Source organism: Thermobia domestica, chromosome 7 (assembly GCF_964235325.1).
Source record: "Thermobia domestica chromosome 7, izTheDome1.hap1.1, whole genome shotgun sequence".
In the NCBI taxonomy this organism is placed as follows: domain Eukaryota; kingdom Metazoa; phylum Arthropoda; class Insecta; order Zygentoma; family Lepismatidae; genus Thermobia; species Thermobia domestica.
In genome coordinates this window covers 52,769,935-52,788,073 of record NC_137460.1, presented here as the reverse complement: position 1 = coordinate 52,788,073, position 18,139 = coordinate 52,769,935, and the positions used below count along the sequence as shown (strand labels likewise).

The window sequence follows — 18,139 nt, the reverse complement described above, 5'->3', positions numbered from 1 at the left end:
GAATAACTACCACTTTTACTGCCGCGACCAAGTTGTATCATCGCGGTATCTTGCCTGATGGTTAGTAATCAGGAGACTTTTTATTCCAGTGAGTTGAATTTAGGGACATTAATACACTTAAAGAGTCAGAACATATTACTGTCTTTAGTAATTTATTTCTTTTTATGTATAGTAGAGCTTGACGTATCGCAAAAGCTTCTCCTTCGAAGATGGATGTATGTTGTGGTAATCTGTATTTAATAGTTTTAGATTCTTTAGCGATAAATATTGCTGCTCCGACTTTTGAATTTGGGAATTTTGAAGCATCAGTGTGTATATAGTATAAATGAATAATCTTCGTCAAAGGTATGAATGATGTTTTTTGAATCAGTAAGAATCGAAAGCAAGTAGCGATTCGTTCAAGAATCAATCCCACAACATTTGGTTTCTATGGTAAATAGCATGTGCTTGAGCTTCGTCATCCGATGTCAAATAACTTTTGAGATTGTGCACTCATTTGTTAAAGAAATTTAAATTGACATTTTGTGCTTATTTTCATTGCACACTAGGAACTTAATAATGGCTTTGGTGGGTACTGCAACACAGCAAGTTGCAGAGTATCAAAATAGACCAAAAGAACACGGTTTTTGGCCATATTCTGACAACGGCGGGTAAGTATTGTTTTTATGCAATTTCATGTACTCGGCAAAATATTTTTGTCCTGTTTTCGATATCATTGTTTATATGTAAGAAAAAGAGCTTTAACAAAAATGCAGTAGTAAAAGATTGCTTCATTTTTAAATGATTTAAAAGTATTGTGCAGGTTTACTTTTGGCACACCACTCGATATAATTGTTGAAAAAATATACTAATTATTTTCTCATGTCGCCTAGAAGATTTGGGGCGAGCAACATGAAATATTATTTGGCATAGATAAATTTGAGGAAAGCCACCAGAAGTAGGCCTAATTGCTTAAAAGTTATAATTCTTTAGCTATTTTCGGGGCTTAAGTTTAGAGTTGCCCCTCCAGTACAGTTGCCCTTGGACTTTGAAACATACAAAAGACAGTGCTTAAAGTATTAAAAATCGTTACATTTCACTTAACTTCAGTACTCCGTGGGCTTCACACAATTTTAAAAGGTTTTCTTCATTATTTTTGCGCATCAGTTACACCTGTTCGCCATATTCGCCATATTTTACAACTACCGTGCTGCTGAAACCTTCCGCGAATGCTTCCGCATCCGGCAAATAGTACTAACTTCCATATATCTTTTCTCGTATTAAACATAACTCTCCTGCCGAATTTACATTCCTAAACATCAAATAAAAACTTCAAATTATCATTTCTTACCTCATATCTCCTGTAAATTTTCCTGATTTTTATAAAAACCGGAGGGGTAACTCTAAACTTAACCCATTTTCGGCATTTATTCCGAAGTTGGGCGACCCCTTTAGACACGTTTTTCCGCTGTTATCTCCTTTCCACACTTTTTGCAATTTGTTATTAGGTTCATTAATCCGTGCTCTTCATACACTTTTAAAAGATTCGCTCGTTATCAACGTATTGCTTCACAAATGTTAAAACTGTTAGCTCATTACCCTTGTACATTCGCCATGTTAACATAAATGCCCGTTTCTTTTCCACAATACAACTGTTCGGTTACCTTGCGCCAAGTAGTTCCCTCCGCTCGCCACATAGTCCCATATTGATAACCGCGGTCAATGTTCCGTTAAGGGAGTCCAGTGCCTTTGACACCACTTCTTTCTATTGATTTTCGTTTGATTACATAATATAACGTTATAATAGGTTTGGTTAAGTTAGCTTAGCTTAGTTTAAGGGGGTCCAGTGTAGTTCTGGACCCCCTTAACGGAACATAGACCATAACCGTTTATATATAACAAATAAACAGATTTTTCGACACTTATATATTATCAAGCACACAAACGATCAAATTATCCATTTCTTTCCTGTAAGTTTTTAAAATTTTGCTGGAAACGGACGCCCAACTTTGGAACTTAACCCGCTATTTTCATATAAATACTGCTTCCGGATATATGGCATAAAAACTGCAGTACAAGAGACAAACCAACGTGTACTAGGTGGCCACTAGAAAGCATGAATGCTAACCGAATCAGGGAAGGAGTCGGTGCTTGTAAGCCCGCACGCGGGTTCATGCGGAAGATACGGACGTGTAAGCGAGGGTAGTGAAAGGAAGTGAGTTTTGGGAATGATGCAAGTTTCAATATCCTTGCCATAGTTTCATACTAGTAACGATTCACTTGTGAACATAAAAAATGGCTTTTGTACACTGTGCAGAAATACATGACCGGTGGAAAATAGCATCTAATAGAGTCGTCGTTTATATGTACTCACTTTATTTTATTCGGTTCAGTTGGGTTCACTTGAGCAGACGGTTCTACCAAATAGAAAATGTATGGATAAAATACAATGTGAAACATCTTTCGTGAAGGAAGTGTGAATAAATGTAATTTCTGTCACTGCACAGCATATTGAAATGAACTTTGAGTGACAGTGAAAGTATTGTATGTGGGTATTCTTCCAAAACTCTCGTTTATTCGTATACTCCCCGTCGCTGACGCACTTGCTCCCTACGAACCCCCCTCGCTACCACTCTGGCCCCCTGCTACGCTTCTGCCGTGACTTGGTTAGATAGCATTCGTGCATTTTATTCACCACCTAGGAAAGCAAATTGGTTCGTATTTTATGCATTGTATTTTTTATGTCATAAGTCCACAGTGAATTTATTGAGCCCTCCTGAAATCAATCTGCAATTAGGAATGGAGCTCCTGATTTAGAATGGGATAGAATTATTTTTTTTTACTGTCGTTAAGCGTATGATTAGGCAATGGACAACGTCAAAGGATTGTACATAACATGCTTTAAAACCTTACGCTGTACAAAGCTCTAACCTAACCTTGCTGTTCGCCGGACCGATTTGAAAATCGAAAGAAAAAAGTACCGAAATGTATTGCATTCGGTTATATTTGGTTGGATTACATTTACGTTAGATTACCTTATTAGGCTTGCAGTTTTACTATACGGGTCTATAGTATAAGTAATAGTAGTAGTAGGAACGGGTTAGAAGCCCCGCAGAGGTTGGTTGGGTTTTGTTCTTGACAAGAAATGGTCAGATTAAAGAGATGTCTTTTTACATTTTTCAATCTATGGATCCGTATAGTAAAACAAGTATACCTATCAGCGAAATACTCCCGTCTTTCAATGCAAAGTATTGAATTTTCCTGTACTCTTCATACGAGGGTGACTACGAAAGTTTCCAGATCTGAAATAACTTACATATTTAAAATCTTTTTAACACTTATATTTTCTCAAAGTATTCACCATTACACTGTACACACTTTTGCATCCTCGAAAACCACTTTTGGAAGCAGTGTTGCCAGTCTTTTTTTTTAAGTGTTGAAAGTTTATTTTCGTAAGCCACTACAACTTCTTCAGGGCTGCAAAATCTCTTCCCACGCATGCGATCTTTGATCCTGGGGAACAGAAAAAAGTCACAGGGCTATACGGCGGATGAGTCATGAGTTTGACCTACGTAGATTATAAAAAGTAAATTGTGATGTTGACCGTGTGTGCGGACGCGTTGTCATGATGAAGCAGGATCCCACGCAATCCAGTTCTTGGACGCCGTTCCCGAAGCTTCTGGAACACTTTAGTTAGGCAAACAGTGGTGTACCACTGAGCAGTAACAGTCCTTTGTTCTTCAAGTGGAACAGCTGCAACATGGCCAGATTTGGAGAAGAAAGATGTGACTATCTTCTTCCCCACACTTCACGGTCGCTTCACTTTCGTGGGTGGATTTTCGTCTGGAAAGATCCAAACTGTAGACTGGCATTTATTTTCAGGGTCAAATTGATAGATCCAAGTCTCATCACTAGTAACAATGTCAGAGACGCGTCGAGAATTGCCTCCATCAAATCTTGCAAGCATTTCTTCACACCATTCCACACGCATGCGCTTCTGCTGTTCAGTCAAAGTCTGAGGCACCCAACGAGATGAAACCTTACTGAGCCGAAGATGATCATGAAGAATTTTTGTTACTGCTGGCGATCCAATGTTCACTGTAGATTCAATGTCCTTGATGAAAGTTGTTCGAGGATTTTCTCGAATCATTTGTTCCACAGCGGCAATGTTTTCATCTGACACAGCTGTTGCCGGACGTCCATCTCTCTCTTCATACTTAAGCGACGTCTGGCCTCTTCTGAATTCACAAACCACCGAAAAAATTGTAGCACGGGAAGGAGCAAGGTCCCCAAATGCACCCTGCAAACGGTCAAGGCTTTGTGTCTCGTTCAAACCACTTTTGAAATCGTAAAGGATCATTGCCCGAAAATGTTCCCTTTCGTGCTCCATTCTAGACAGCCGAATACTGTTCACATCAATAAATAAGTGAAGGCGATACTGCCACGCCTATAAGCGACGCGAGTTGAAACTTTCTTCGCTCTGGATACGACTACCGAACGCAATTGTTGGAATTCAAATAATGTGCCACAACAAAGCGTATCTCAAAACTTTCGTAGTGACCCTCGTAATGCCAAAGCTGAATCAGCACCAAAAATGGTTGAATATGAATAGGATTTGGTATCTATGTTCGATAATATAATTTTCAAAGTTTAAGACTTGTAGTTTCTAGGGACACACTAAGAATAGGGTTTATTCTTCGAATAGTTTTAAAATATGCTATCAAATTAAAAATTTAATTTGCTTTAAATTATTCCTTAAGACTTGTTACTCTTGTAGCTCATGCCCAGATAATTGCGTACAAATGAAGAATTTGTGTTCAAACTAATGCGCCATAAAAACTATTATTCATGCTAGAATTACGCACCAACTTATGTTTTGCTCGTTTTAAATCTAGGATTACCATGTGACAGACCTCAAAAAAACACATTTGAGTTTCACGAGAGGATTTTGTGCTAAGTTTAGGCATAAAATAATAGTTGAAAACATGATTCTTTCACTAAATTTCCTTCTTATTGTTCTCAAGAAGTTTGACATTTATGCTATAGGTCGGACCACGCGAAAATCGAAAAAAATGTATCAAACTGTAGGCTATTATCAGTACATTAGATTTGATTAGGTTTGGGTACTCATTCACTTTAACCGCCGTATAGCACTTGTAATAATTTTACACTAATAACCCTACACTTGTAAATATAAAATAAAGTTGTATAACGTACTATTTAATTCTGCCGCCTGGAGAAATTTGTCCCTTATAAACATGTCTTTCTATACAGAGTATTAAATTTACCTGTAAATTTTGCGAAATGTATTGTGCTTAAGCTTGGCCAACACCAAAGGAAAGACCTTGGTGCATGCCCACATAATTGCGTGCAGATTGATAATACGGATACAAACTGATGTGTCTTACAGCTACATCCTGACGTACAACATAGAAATTACTACAAAAAACACTAACTAACGCATGCTATGTGGCTAGAAAAACGAGTGAGGACAGGAGCATAGATGGGGAGCACGTGTGGGGTTGCGTCCGTATGGGCTGTGGCGTCAACAACAGATGGTATGCTCATAATGCAGAATACATTTCATGTTGCCTAAATTCATTTAGTTTAGTGCAACTGTAATGATTTCACGGTAGTGACTATACTTGCAAACATAAGATGCAGGTTTCCTACATCGTGCAGAAATATACCGTCGGTGAAAATTAGTATGTTGCACAGTCGTATTTGATATGCATTCATTCATTTTAATCCTGGTATAGCCCTGATAAGGTTTGATACTAGTGACATTCACTTGTAATACTCTTTTCTTACACTGTGCAGAAATGCTCCAATAGTGGAAATTAATACCCTAGAGGAACCTCTTTCATATGCACTCACTCATTGTAACCGTAAAATTGCAATTTTTATGACGAAGTATTCAGCATCAGTCTCATACAATTTAACAACTAAACTTCCACAATACCGATTATGGAGGTGTTAGATTTCTTCGTCCGTTGATAACCTGTATTGAGATATAATACATGATTAAGTTACAAAATCACAAATTGTATTAAACAATAAGAGCACTGGCGCCTGATATATAACACTTAGTCGTCCAGATATTAAGTTCAACAATTACTTAGAAATATGATCATTGTAAAATGTAAATAATTGTATCAAATAAGAGAGTAAAACCCTGGTACTTAACTAGCCACCATTTTGTGTGCTCCTACCTTAGGTTTACTATGTTTTTTCTGCTTTTCTACCATAAACGTGGTTATTAATATTATAGTCTCAGCACTTAACACCAGGTGGATTATTGCACTAGTTTTGTTTTAAAGGTATAGATTGTATTAAATTGTACTGAATAGTATTCATTTGTGACAGCGGAAGGTGCAATCAAAATGGCTCGGACATATGTCCGAATCTTGCTACATTAAATGATGAGTTGTTAGAAAGTAAATTCATCAGAAGTAGTAGGTTCAGTAAAGCCCCAATTATCCCCGAGTATCAAGGAAATAATTTTTGACCCTGCTGCAGTCGCGCTTAATTATTTTCCATAAATAGTTGCAGCGGACAGGCACTCCGCGTGCAAATAAGTTCTCTATCTTCTAAAACGTAAGGTATGAAAAACTGGAATTTGAAAGTGATTTGCGTGGTAGTAAGTTACTTTAACAAAAGAAACACTGACCAAAGTTTAAAACACACTTTATTTTAAATTATAATTCGTAACGGTTTCGGATATCTAACATATTCTTCTTCAGACAATATCGAAAAGATTTATTTTCATTATTGTCTGAAGAAGGATATGTTAGATATCCGAAACCGTTACGAATTATAATTTAAAATAAAGTGTGTTTTAAGCTTTGGTCAGTGTTTCTTTTGTTAAAATAATCAATCCAAAGCCATGGATAGTCTTAGTCAATTACGTTCATTGTTCACTGCAGAGTGAGAGTGCACAAGACGACGTCGTATATCTGGCAGAAAAATTCATTTTAAGGAAAGTACAGTCTAGAATAAAGAAAAGTGTTTCCAGAACAAGAACCAAAGACGGATGACTATTTTTTTAAAGGCGTATTGAACACTTTTTGTTTATAGTACAATATTGTGTTTTGTTTACTGTTCGTTATTTTAGTGATTTAGATGTAGAGCAAAGATTTCTGCTGTACTGTACATATTTTAAAAGTTTTATTATGTTTTTTATGTTTTTTGTACAATAAAATATAGTTTTTATGCTGAAATATTTTTTTTCGTGTTTGCGCCTAATTTTTTAGTCTTTTTTTCGGGTTATCCGCGATGCCTCTGCCACCCAATTCCACGGATTAATCGTGGATTTACTGTATATTGATGCCAGGTATGTCTGTACATAAAAAAATAATAATAATAATAATAATAATAATAATAAATAAATAAAAAAGGTAGTATAAAATAAAATGTATCCAAAATAGAACTTGTATTAAATAACATGATCGCACTAGATTGGAGTTCGGAGCACTTCGTTGAAGCCTAGCACCATCTTGTCCCAAACACATTAAGTTTCTTCTTTGGTGCTTAGAATTGCATCAGTTGTATTTCCTTGGTAATTGAACATTTCGACAATATTAACAGTAACAATAATTTGCAAATATATATAATCACTGTCGGCAATAAGGACCCCATGGCGCAGGACGTCCGAATTTTATTGGCCCTCTCAAGTTATAAAACTATTTGCATAGGTTTTATTTTTAGTTTTGTTGTGGCGCCAGAGCTGGTTTCACTGCCACTGTATATCATTAATCTAAAACTTAAAACAATTTTCTGTACTTTCTGAAAAAAGGAGAAGGAAGACATGTCTGTGTAAAAGAAGACGTCTAGTAACCCTATTTAAACAATTCCCTAAGACATCCTACGCTCTCATTTTCGTGAAGCATGTCTAAGTACACACAGATTCGTAGTATGTGCCATATAAATGATTATTCATGCTAAAAAGAGGCAGTAGTCTGTGCTAGGTAGCAATTACGAACAATAACTATCTATTCCGCTGGAGGGTTTTCGCAGTGGTACGTTCGTAAGGAGGTGCGAAACGACGGTAGGAATATGGAAACCCTATTATTCGTGAAAAAATAAGAAAAAAAAGCACGCATCAGCGTGTGCTAAGTGTACACCATAAACGAGAGCGGTATCTATTCTGTTTAAGGCCTGGAAACTAGTAGGTCTGCGCGGAGGTGCGTCTGTAAGAATCAGGCACAAAACAATGGTAAGAACGAGCGTAACATAATTGTAACCATTGTTGCAAGTACTCAAAATTATCAAAAGGTGGACAGTTTCTATAGTACTCGTAATGTTTTCACACTAGTAACCCTACTCTTGGGTACATAATGTACAGCTTTCCTGGATTATCCAGAAATACAGCACCGGTGGAAATAATTATCTAAGGTAGTCCTCTTCCATGTGCTGTCACTTAAGCGGAAAATGGCTTATATCTTGGACCTTGTCTTAATAAAGTTATTTATTTGTTTGAGTTGAGTTGATTTGATTTTGCGTCCATTTCAGAAGCGAGGATATGTGAAAGGTGGACCTATAGCATAATGTGAGATCCGAACTACATGATATTGTTGGTTTGAAACTAATGAATGAAGAGAGAATTTATTGCTCTTTTCCAGAATCGGCTTATTGTTACTGATATATTTTATTGATAATTATTAAGAGTTATATTTTTTATGATTAACATTGTTTTTTATTGTTGTAGGAGTATAGTAGCTATTGCTGGTGATGATTATGCTGTGATCGCCTCCGACACTCGTCTCAGTGCTGGATTCTCAATTTACACAAGAAAGCAGTCCAAACTGTTCAAGCTCTCCGACACAACAGTGTTGGGATGCTCAGGATGCTGGTGTGACACACTAACACTCACACGGATTCTAGAAGCTAGAATGAAGGTTAGAACTTACGAAAAAAATATAGCCGGTACTCTTGTATCTGGAAGTCTGCATGAGTAAAGAAAAGCAATCTTTAGTATAGTCTTATAATGTATACCTAGAGAGTATTTTTAAACCTCATTGAAAGTTCCCATTTTCAGAAAGAATTCAGAGTTAATTTCATGTCAAGATCTCTTTTCCATCCTGAATTTTGAGGTTATTCGTAGACTTGTAGTTAAAGCTATCTATTGAACAAGAAACCTGAATCGCTTAAGATAAAATGTTTTCTTTATTTTATTATATGAAGAAGATTTTTTTGCTTGATGGTAGCAGAGATGAATTTTAGACTGGAATGACAGAGAAACGAATACGAAAAACACGCCTTGCTTTTTAACCTGTTTCTATATTCTCTCATTAATGACATCATTCCACTATCGTTAGGCGTAGGCAGAAACTACATTTCCTATGGCAGGTTTCTCATCGACTTACGAAATTTGGAAAACCTGTAAAAGTCAGGGAGTATTGTGAAAAGCAGCAAAAATCTAGAAATTAGGAAATTTTAAGTACGGATTTTTACTTTTCAGGACACATTTCTCTTTTTGTCTTACCTAGCTATTTAGTAGGAGATAGTTTATAAGATAAATTAGTTTGATTTTCAGAAAACTTCAGGTCGGGAAAAAAACAGTTGCTTTTTTACATTATATGTAAGCCAGGAAGTTTGTAGAGCGTGACCTGGGAAAACTGGAAAAGTCAGGGAATACGGGCTCACCAATTAAATGGGATCCCTGTATGACTTAGTTTCTGCCAAGTAATATGTGTAGGTGATATTTCGTTTTCGGGTATCTTGTATAAGAAGAAAAATAAATCACGTGCCTTTTGGTCGTTGGTTTGTGCTAATCGTGTTATACATGAGTTATGTATCATGTTTTGAACAGAGTCTAATGGGCCGTTTCAGCATATAGCTATATGAAATATGAACCTATAAATTTAACGTAAAGCACGAACCAGTGTCCTAAGTCGTTACTGAATGAGACAATCCCTAAACTAATAAACCTTTTGCGAGTCAGCAGATTCGTATTATTAGTCCTGGGTCTAGTTGTGGTTCTGTAGGAAAGTTTGAGTATGGAGGGTGTTTCTTCAGAAAGGTTTAGTAGGTGTCTTACTAATTATTTTTTACTTGGGTAGACATCCGAAACCTGGTACGTTTTCCGGGTATGATGTCATCAAAGATGGCGGCTGCTTAATCATAAAAATGTTCATATCTCGGCTAATATTGGACTGATTAACATTCAGTTTCGTTCTTATCTTTTGGAACTGGTTAGCAGAGGTCTTAATACGTATGTTTTTAGGCCAGTTGGCGGTGTGGGTATATCCAACATATTACCTGGTTGTGGTAGTTCAGTTACACCGTGAACTTGCGTAAGGACAGAGTGAACATGGAACCTCCACAGAGCGTCATAAGGGCGTGTGTGCTGTGAGAGTTCAAACTGGAGTCAACCGCCGCTGCAGCGGGGCGGAAGATATGCCAGGCCTTTGGTGAGAGTGTCGTGACTAAGACAGTGCAGCAGTGGTTTAACAAGTTTAAGGACGGTGACGAAGCACTCGAAGACGCACCACGTGTACTGATATGTACAAAATTAAGATCTTCAGACAGCAGTTGAGGCGAACAGTGGCCAGACGTGTGAGGAACTGGGACTAAAATTCAGTGTGAGTGGAGAAATTATTCGGCAACACCTTCATCAACTTGGGAAGCACTACAAGTTGGGTCGATGGGTCCCACATGATTTGACTCCGGGCCAGAAGGCAACGCGAGCAGACACTTGTATTTGTTTGCTTGTCACGTCTTAGGAAGGAGCCATTTCTGGACAGGATGTTGACATGTGATGAGAAATGGGTCCTGTATAAAGCTCCACGGCGCCGTCATCATTGGTTAGCATCCCATGAATCGGTTTCGAAATACCCGAAACCAGCACTGCACGAGAAGAAGGTCCTCCTGTGTGTTTGGTGGACTGCTCGTGGCATCGTGTATCGGGAAGTGCTACCAGCTGTCAGAGCATCAATGCAACTTTGTACTATCATCAGTCGAGCCGTGTTCAAGAAAAACTCAAAACTCTGGAGCCAGCACTTCTGAATCGCAAAGGGGTCCTCCTGTTACAGGACAACGCTAAGCCCCACGATGACCCGGGGCATCATTCTACACGCCTTAGAGGGAAACACTATTGCATCCGCCATACTCCCCGGATATTGCACCTTCCGATTATCACCTGTTCTATTCTTTGGACAATCACGTTAGAGGACACCAGTTCAAATCCCTAGTAGAGGTGCAAAATGCACTTGATGCCTTCGCTTCACGGCCCACCAAGTTCTACAGCGATGAAATTCATGGCCTTTGAGAACGTTGGCAGAAGGTTGTCGATGTTCGAAGATGGTGGATGAAAAAGCGAAAGAACTTTCTTTGTTACTTTTATAGAAAAAGCCTTCAAGCTGCAGATGAATACTTAGTACAGCTACTGAAGAAAGGATCATATTACACATCTTTAGATGAATTCAGGGTTTAGCGGTACTATCCTGGAAAACATAGACATTGGCGGCTTACCACCTACAAGTAGGGGTGATAAGGGGCACTTATTAAGATCTTACTTTTATACATACCTTCATCGGCACGTTGTTTACTTAGGCCCTTGTTTTGCTTTCGAAGTGACAGGAGATTATTTAATGCCAAAACAAAACTTACAACAGTATCCTAATGAGTTTATTGGGGCATGTACTTGTTTGGCATGTACAAAATTCTCATGCAGTTGTAAGGAAATTACGGTAACATGTTGTTCCTTTGGAGTGCAGGAGTGTAAAGAGTCTTAAAAAGATGGTGGTGATATTCATTGTAGAATATTACATTGCTTTGTTTTTCATATACTATAATTTAAAAGATCTGATGCACCTCATAGTATTATCAGATTGGTTTGTAGGAAATGATATTGACATACGTTGTTAATAATGTTTATAAAATCAGAATGAACGCACCTGTTCATAAGTTTAGTTAAAAGGATCTGATAGAGCACATAGTTTGCTGGATTGGAAAATTACTTCGGGTTTTAGTTCTCGATATTAATAAGAGTAACGGATGTATGTGTTGTGTATGCCTCTGTTGAATGTTAATGTACTTTAAGTATGTTTAAATATTTGACACAATTTTAAGGAATGCTTTAATATGTTTTAAATACTATTTAAGTAATATATTTCTAGCTCACCTGGAACTATGTTAGAATTAATGTGGTATTGCGAGTATAGAGGTATTCGCTTGCCAGTAGTGATTACAACATAATAACAAAACTTCATGTTGATTAGTCAAATATTACCAGCGATATGAAGATTTCTGATTGAGCAGCCGCCGTCTTGTAAGATGTCATATATGGAAAATTTGTCAGACGACCACCTAAATCAAAACTAATTACAAGAACATTTGTTTAACGATAATGAAAAGTTATAACAATATTCTGTGTTAATTTCAGTAAAATATTACCAGAAGTATGATTTCTGCTAAGCAATCCTGAAAAAAGAACGAAATTGAATGTTAATCAGTCCAATATTAGTCCAGATATGAACATTTTTGTGATTAAGCAGCTACTATCTTAGATGATGTCATCCCAGGAAAATGTCGGGTCTTCATTTTAATAAAAACATACGTACTAGGACCCTTGCTAAGCAATCCTGAAAGAAAAAAATTACAAGTTAATCAGTCCAATATTAACCGAGATATGAACATTTTTGTGATTAAGCAGCCGTCATATTTGATGACATCATACCCGGAAAACGTACCAGGTGTCAGATGTCCACCCAGGTTAAAAAAAAAAAAAAAAAAAAAAAAAAAAAATGGTAAGACACCTACTAAATATTTCTGAAGAAAGATTTTCCATACTCAAACTTTCCTACAGAACCTTAGTCAGATCCTGGACGATATTAGTTATGTAACTTTACAAACCCCTTCTCAGTCTCTAATTCTTGTGTAAATTCATTTACACAAGAATTAGAGATTGAGAAGGAATTTGAAAGGTTACATCAAGTAATAATTTACGTACGTTAGTGGCTTGATTTTCCTTTGTTCTGGAACTAATGGCACCATAGTGAAGGAAGTTGGCAGTTTCATATCTCCTACAAAACTTCTATATATATGAGGTATTTTTAACTGGTAATTTAAACCCATTTTTATTTATATATGTATTTATTTATTAAAGTCTTAAAGGTAACTAATAATACAATTCTTTGTTTCAGATGTACTTGCATGAACATCATAAGGCCATGTCTACTCCTGCTGTAGCTCAAATGCTGTCTACAATGTTATATTACAAACGATTCTTTCCCTATTATGTGTCCAACATCCTGGCTGGATTAGATAATGAAGGGAAAGGCTGCGTCTTTAGCTATGATCCAATTGGTCATTGTGAACGAGGGACTTTTAGAGCTGGCGGTTCATCCGGGGCTCTTCTGCAACCCTTACTTGATAACCAGGTAAACATAACTTAAAAGTAAAATCTTATTACACACGGTCACACTTATTCGACTTCTCGTTTAAACAGATAAATCCTAGCCTAACGTCACACAGTAACTGAAAGATTCCGCAACGAAATACGAAAAGCTATTGTTTTAATTGAGATGGTCTTAGGGATACATACAGGCCAGTGGCTCAGTGATAAAGCATCCCCTTCTAATGCCCCGCTGTGCATTGAATCACAGATTATTTATTTTATTTCATAATGCTATGTTGTTTCAATTAGTATTATTTATTCATTTTTATTCTTTCAACTACTTGTTTGTTGTTGCATACATTTGTGTACTGTTACAGAAATGCTCTTTATCTGCACCTGAATATAACGGTATAAAATTGAAGATAAATATTGTATGACGACGAAACTGTTTTAGGGTAAATTTGAAACTTTATTGGTTTTGGGAAAGAGTAGGTTGGCAGAAGAGCAACAAAACAATTTACTGTCTATTTTTCATAACTGCAAAAGAAAGAATTTCGATAGTAAGTAGTTTTAAGAGGCTAAACGACCTTAAAGTAAAACAAATTTTACTGTCTTGTATCTGCTATAGTTTAGATATCATGGTTGATAAAGATGCAAAATATGGCCGAAATGAGGATTTTAGGAAGTTTATCTGCTCAGGAGGACTTCCTCCTGCAATTAGTAATATGTAAAATATGAAAATTGATACGAATCTTAAAATTTCAAAAAATTCTAATGTTAGTTATCAGTACGTTCGATCTAATGGCATCACATAACAGCAGTAATTTATGTTTCAAATAATAAACTCTGCTAAATACAGTAAAAAGGATGACCTAAAACGTACATTTATGAATGAGCTAGCTGAAATACCCATTCTTCGCATGGGTCAGATAAAATATCTATGTAAACAAACTTAACAACGAAAGAAAATAAATATCGATCATTTTCAACTACTTTTACATATTCCGGTAAACGCCTCCTAAGACTCCCTAGTTCGAAGTTTTTTAAAGAAGATAAAACGCCTCTGGCCCCCAAACGATGGGGGCTGTATTTAGAAGTCAACGTCTTTGGGAGTATCACCATTCATCTCAGCGACTGCGAAAACTATGGATTTGACACTGATATCGCTCATTTTGGATTATTTTTACATGTCTCCGTAACCCCGCCCCACCTTCCGCAGGTGACTCCCGGCCTGCATACAATGGTAGCTGAATTTAAAATCATCGCTAATGGAAGTGTCACCATTGATCTCAGCGATCATGAAAACTATGAATTTGACACTAATGTCGATCATTTTCTACTACTTTTACATGTCCCGGCAAACACTTTGTCTTGGTCTGGAGCCTGGACCAAGGTATCCGTGACCAAAATTGATAACTCTCGGTCCACTCGTCTGGTTCCCGGGCCACACACACACAGACAGAGAGACACACAAACAAACTCTTTATTTTATTTATATTAGATGTGCTTTCGTTTATAATGATAATTAATAATATCTGGATATTTTCGCCTAGACATGTGTACAACTGACACCCCAAGTTATCACTCTGTAGATTTAACCAGGTGTGATATTGAATAAAGTCATTCCAAAATTAAAAGTTCTACAATGTGCATACTAATAGATCAAAGTCGTTGGATTAAATGCATCATTTAATATTTGATAACTTCAAGTATTCAGTCTTTATTATTAAAACGAACTTGAGCAGCTTAACTAACATCTGTGTTTGGCCATCCGCTCTTCTGTTCCACGATAACTCTTGAAAGCTTACCCTATTATTGTTCGGATGAAAATCCATCAACAATAAGGGGATAAAATCCACCTATGTCATGAATTTGCACATATACGCAGTAAACAGTTTTCTAGTATGAACTACGTAAAAATTACTCGATTTGATAAAATATGATGTATTATTTCATTAGGAAAACCCGATCAACACCATTGGTTACGTTTAAAATTGGGTAAAACACGATTGGTTACGTTTAAAATAGGGTTTTATCCTAACATTATTTGATTTCGATTCAGTACGATGTATATTTTCTTTGAGGTTTCTTAATCATCTCCACAAGTTGGAGTTAGTCTGTCAAGGCTGAAAATATGAATTACAGCCCTCCTCCATAAAAAAATAATAATAATAATAATAAAAATAAATAAATAAAATTTAAAATTAAAAAAAAAAGTTGTATATTAATATTCGTAAAGAAAATACTTGATTTTAAGGCAGTATGGCATATATTTCTTGTAAGACTTCCGAACCATCTTCACTGTATGAAGTTAAAATCATTTAAGAATAAATGTGAGGATCTGATCGAACTTAAAACTATGGTAACTTTCGTAAAAACTATTTATTGGGCATATTACACATAGTTTGTGAGGCTTGTCAATGATCCGGACTGCTTAAGTTTAAAATCAGTCGAGGATGAAGGAGTAAATTTAACTCATAACGCTCCCATCTCGTGATTTAGGAAATACGTTTTACGCTAGTTTTCATTATATATATATATATATATATATATATATATATATATATATATAAAGTAATAATCGATTTTGATAGGATATGCTGGATGTGTTCTGCGAGGCTTTCCCACAAAGTTTCATTACTTGGAGTAAAACTTAGTCAATAAATGGATGAATGAATTACTCCTCCCCGATTTAAAAAAAAAAAAAAAAAAAATGTTCCGCCAAATATTTTGTAAAAATTCTCCTATCTTTGTGAAGCAGAATAAAAGTGATTAAGGATACGGCACTGAAAATCTCTAATTATTATCATTATAACTTTAAGTAACTATCTTTCTGACCAACCAGAGGTGTAACATTTTATTTTAGTCTTAATTAGCAGAATGTCCATTCTTTGCACGTGGAGAATACGTTTCATTTTGGACATAAAGGGCGCCAAAACTGTCATCAATCAATTTAGGGACCCCAAAAGCTAAGAATTCGATACTAATATCGGTCATTTTCAATTATTTTTACATGTCACTATTCTCCCCTTAGGAGTACTAATGGGGGCTGAATTTGGATTTAAACGGCACCGGAAGTGTCACTGTTCCTTTCAGCAACCCCGAAAACTATGGATTCGTCACGCGTGTCGGTCATTTTCCAGGGTTCCTACTGGTCAGGGAAGTGATGGAAAATGGTGCAGGTCAGGGAAAAAGACTGGAAATCAGGGAAATTTTATAAATATTTTTTTTCTGACATTATTTGTACACCAATTTCGGCTTAGCCAACCATTAATGATCACATTATGGAGCGTTGCTCAGATTTTTATGGGAGATGAGTGGAATGTACGTATGAGCAATTGATAATTCTTTGTCTCTATGTTCTCATATATAAATATCCACCGTTATTTATTCCTATTTATGTGAAGGTCGTCGGACACCTGTGACAAAAGCCAGGGAATTTCCTGCCAAAGGCCAGGAAGAAGTCAGGGAAATAGATTTCTCCAGATCAGTAGGGATCCTGTTTTCGATCATTTTTATATATCTCCCGCTCCCTCTCCCCTTAGTTGCGTCGTCAAAGTGAAATTATTAAAACCATTTCAGGCCCGAATCTGTTGAAAATTTGATCGAGATCGGACGGGTGGTTCAAGAGTTCTTAAGTCACAAACATAGTCACTTTCAGTTTTACTTATATATATAAATAAGTGTATTAAGCTGTGATCGGTAATAAGTTCCAGACTCGTAATGGATGGAACTTTCTCTCGTATCTGCAGTGCACAGTACCACTAATTATGTAGTCTGTTGTGTTATTGCTTTACTATTTGATTTATTCTTGTGTAGATAATTATGAACATTCGTTTCTTTTCCTTTCCAGATTGGTTACAAGAATATGCAGAACGTGGTTCCCGAACCGATATCCAGAGAGAAAGCTTTGAAGATCTTGAAGGATGTTTTCATATCTGCTGCCGAAAGAGACATTTATACTGGCGATGGGATAATTATCAATGTCATAACGAAAGATGGAGTCGAAGTGGAAGAATTCTCGTTAAGAAAGGACTAAACCAAGAAATAATACATTCAAACGAAGTTGTTTAAGTGTTTTATTTAAAAGAAAGGAGCAGCAGAATGTTTTCAAAGTGTTTAAAAATAAGTGAATTTGTTTTCTACGATAATAAATGTTGATTATTCAAACTAACAAAAATAAAATCATTCTTCAGAAGTCTTATTTTAGAGGTTTCAAGAAATAATGAAAGTTTTTTATTTTTTTATATTTAGATTTGAGCATTGATGTATTCATGTATTTCAACAGTAATATATTGTGAGGATCGAGACGAAGAGGGCAGCGTAGTTTTGAAAAAATTTGTAACTTGAAAAAATTAGCCATTGTCTTTGTCAGGTTTCTAGCTTTTGTGTTTTCAGCTGTTGTGTTGTATAGTTTCTCCATGTAAATATTTCACTTTTTGTTTGTACCGTGAATTATTAAGTATTTTCTATCCTTGAATAACGAATATTATTAACATTTAAAATGATATAGAGCGAATAAAATCACTGTCATTTGGAATTAAATCCTCACAATATATTACTGTTGAAATACAAAAATACATCAATGCTCAAATCTAAATATATATATATATATATATATATATATATATATATATATATATAAATGAAAGTTTGTTTAGTATTATCATAGATATTCATCCATTATTGGCAAGAGACTTGGCGCAGCCGAGAAGCTTCCATGCTCCACGGTCTTCCGCTGACTTCTTCGTCTTCACGTACGATTTTTCAGTTTTGATATTGTCCATTAATTGTAGTCTCCTTCGCCCCTTCCTCTCTTTC

General features: G+C 36.2%; 1 protein-coding gene across 1 annotated transcript; it reads left to right on the top strand.

Moving 5' to 3' along the window:
• Positions 1-434: 434 nt before the first annotated feature.
• Prosbeta6 (proteasome beta6 subunit) lies at positions 435-17,522 on the top strand. The gene is made up of 4 exons (XM_081764660.1): positions 435-650; positions 8,687-8,876; positions 13,125-13,361; positions 17,172-17,522. Exons 1-4 carry the CDS (start codon positions 559-561, stop codon positions 17,355-17,357), a joined length of 705 nt encoding a protein of 234 aa, XP_081620786.1. The 5' UTR covers positions 435-558; the 3' UTR covers positions 17,358-17,522.
• The last annotated feature ends 617 nt before the right edge of the window (positions 17,523-18,139 follow it).

What these genes read in the sequence shown, in the direction of transcription:
- Prosbeta6 (XM_081764660.1), top strand. Translation starts at nt 559, where the DNA reads ATGGCTTTGGTGGGTACTGCAACACAGCAAGTTGCAGAGTATCAAAAT. An exon ending in CCATATTCTGACAACGGCGG is followed by an intron (nt 651 to 8,686) that starts GTAAGTATTGTT and finishes TTATTGTTGTAG; the next exon opens with GAGTATAGTAGCTATTGCTG. An exon ending in TTCTAGAAGCTAGAATGAAG is followed by an intron (nt 8,877 to 13,124) that starts GTTAGAACTTAC and finishes TCTTTGTTTCAG; the next exon opens with ATGTACTTGCATGAACATCA.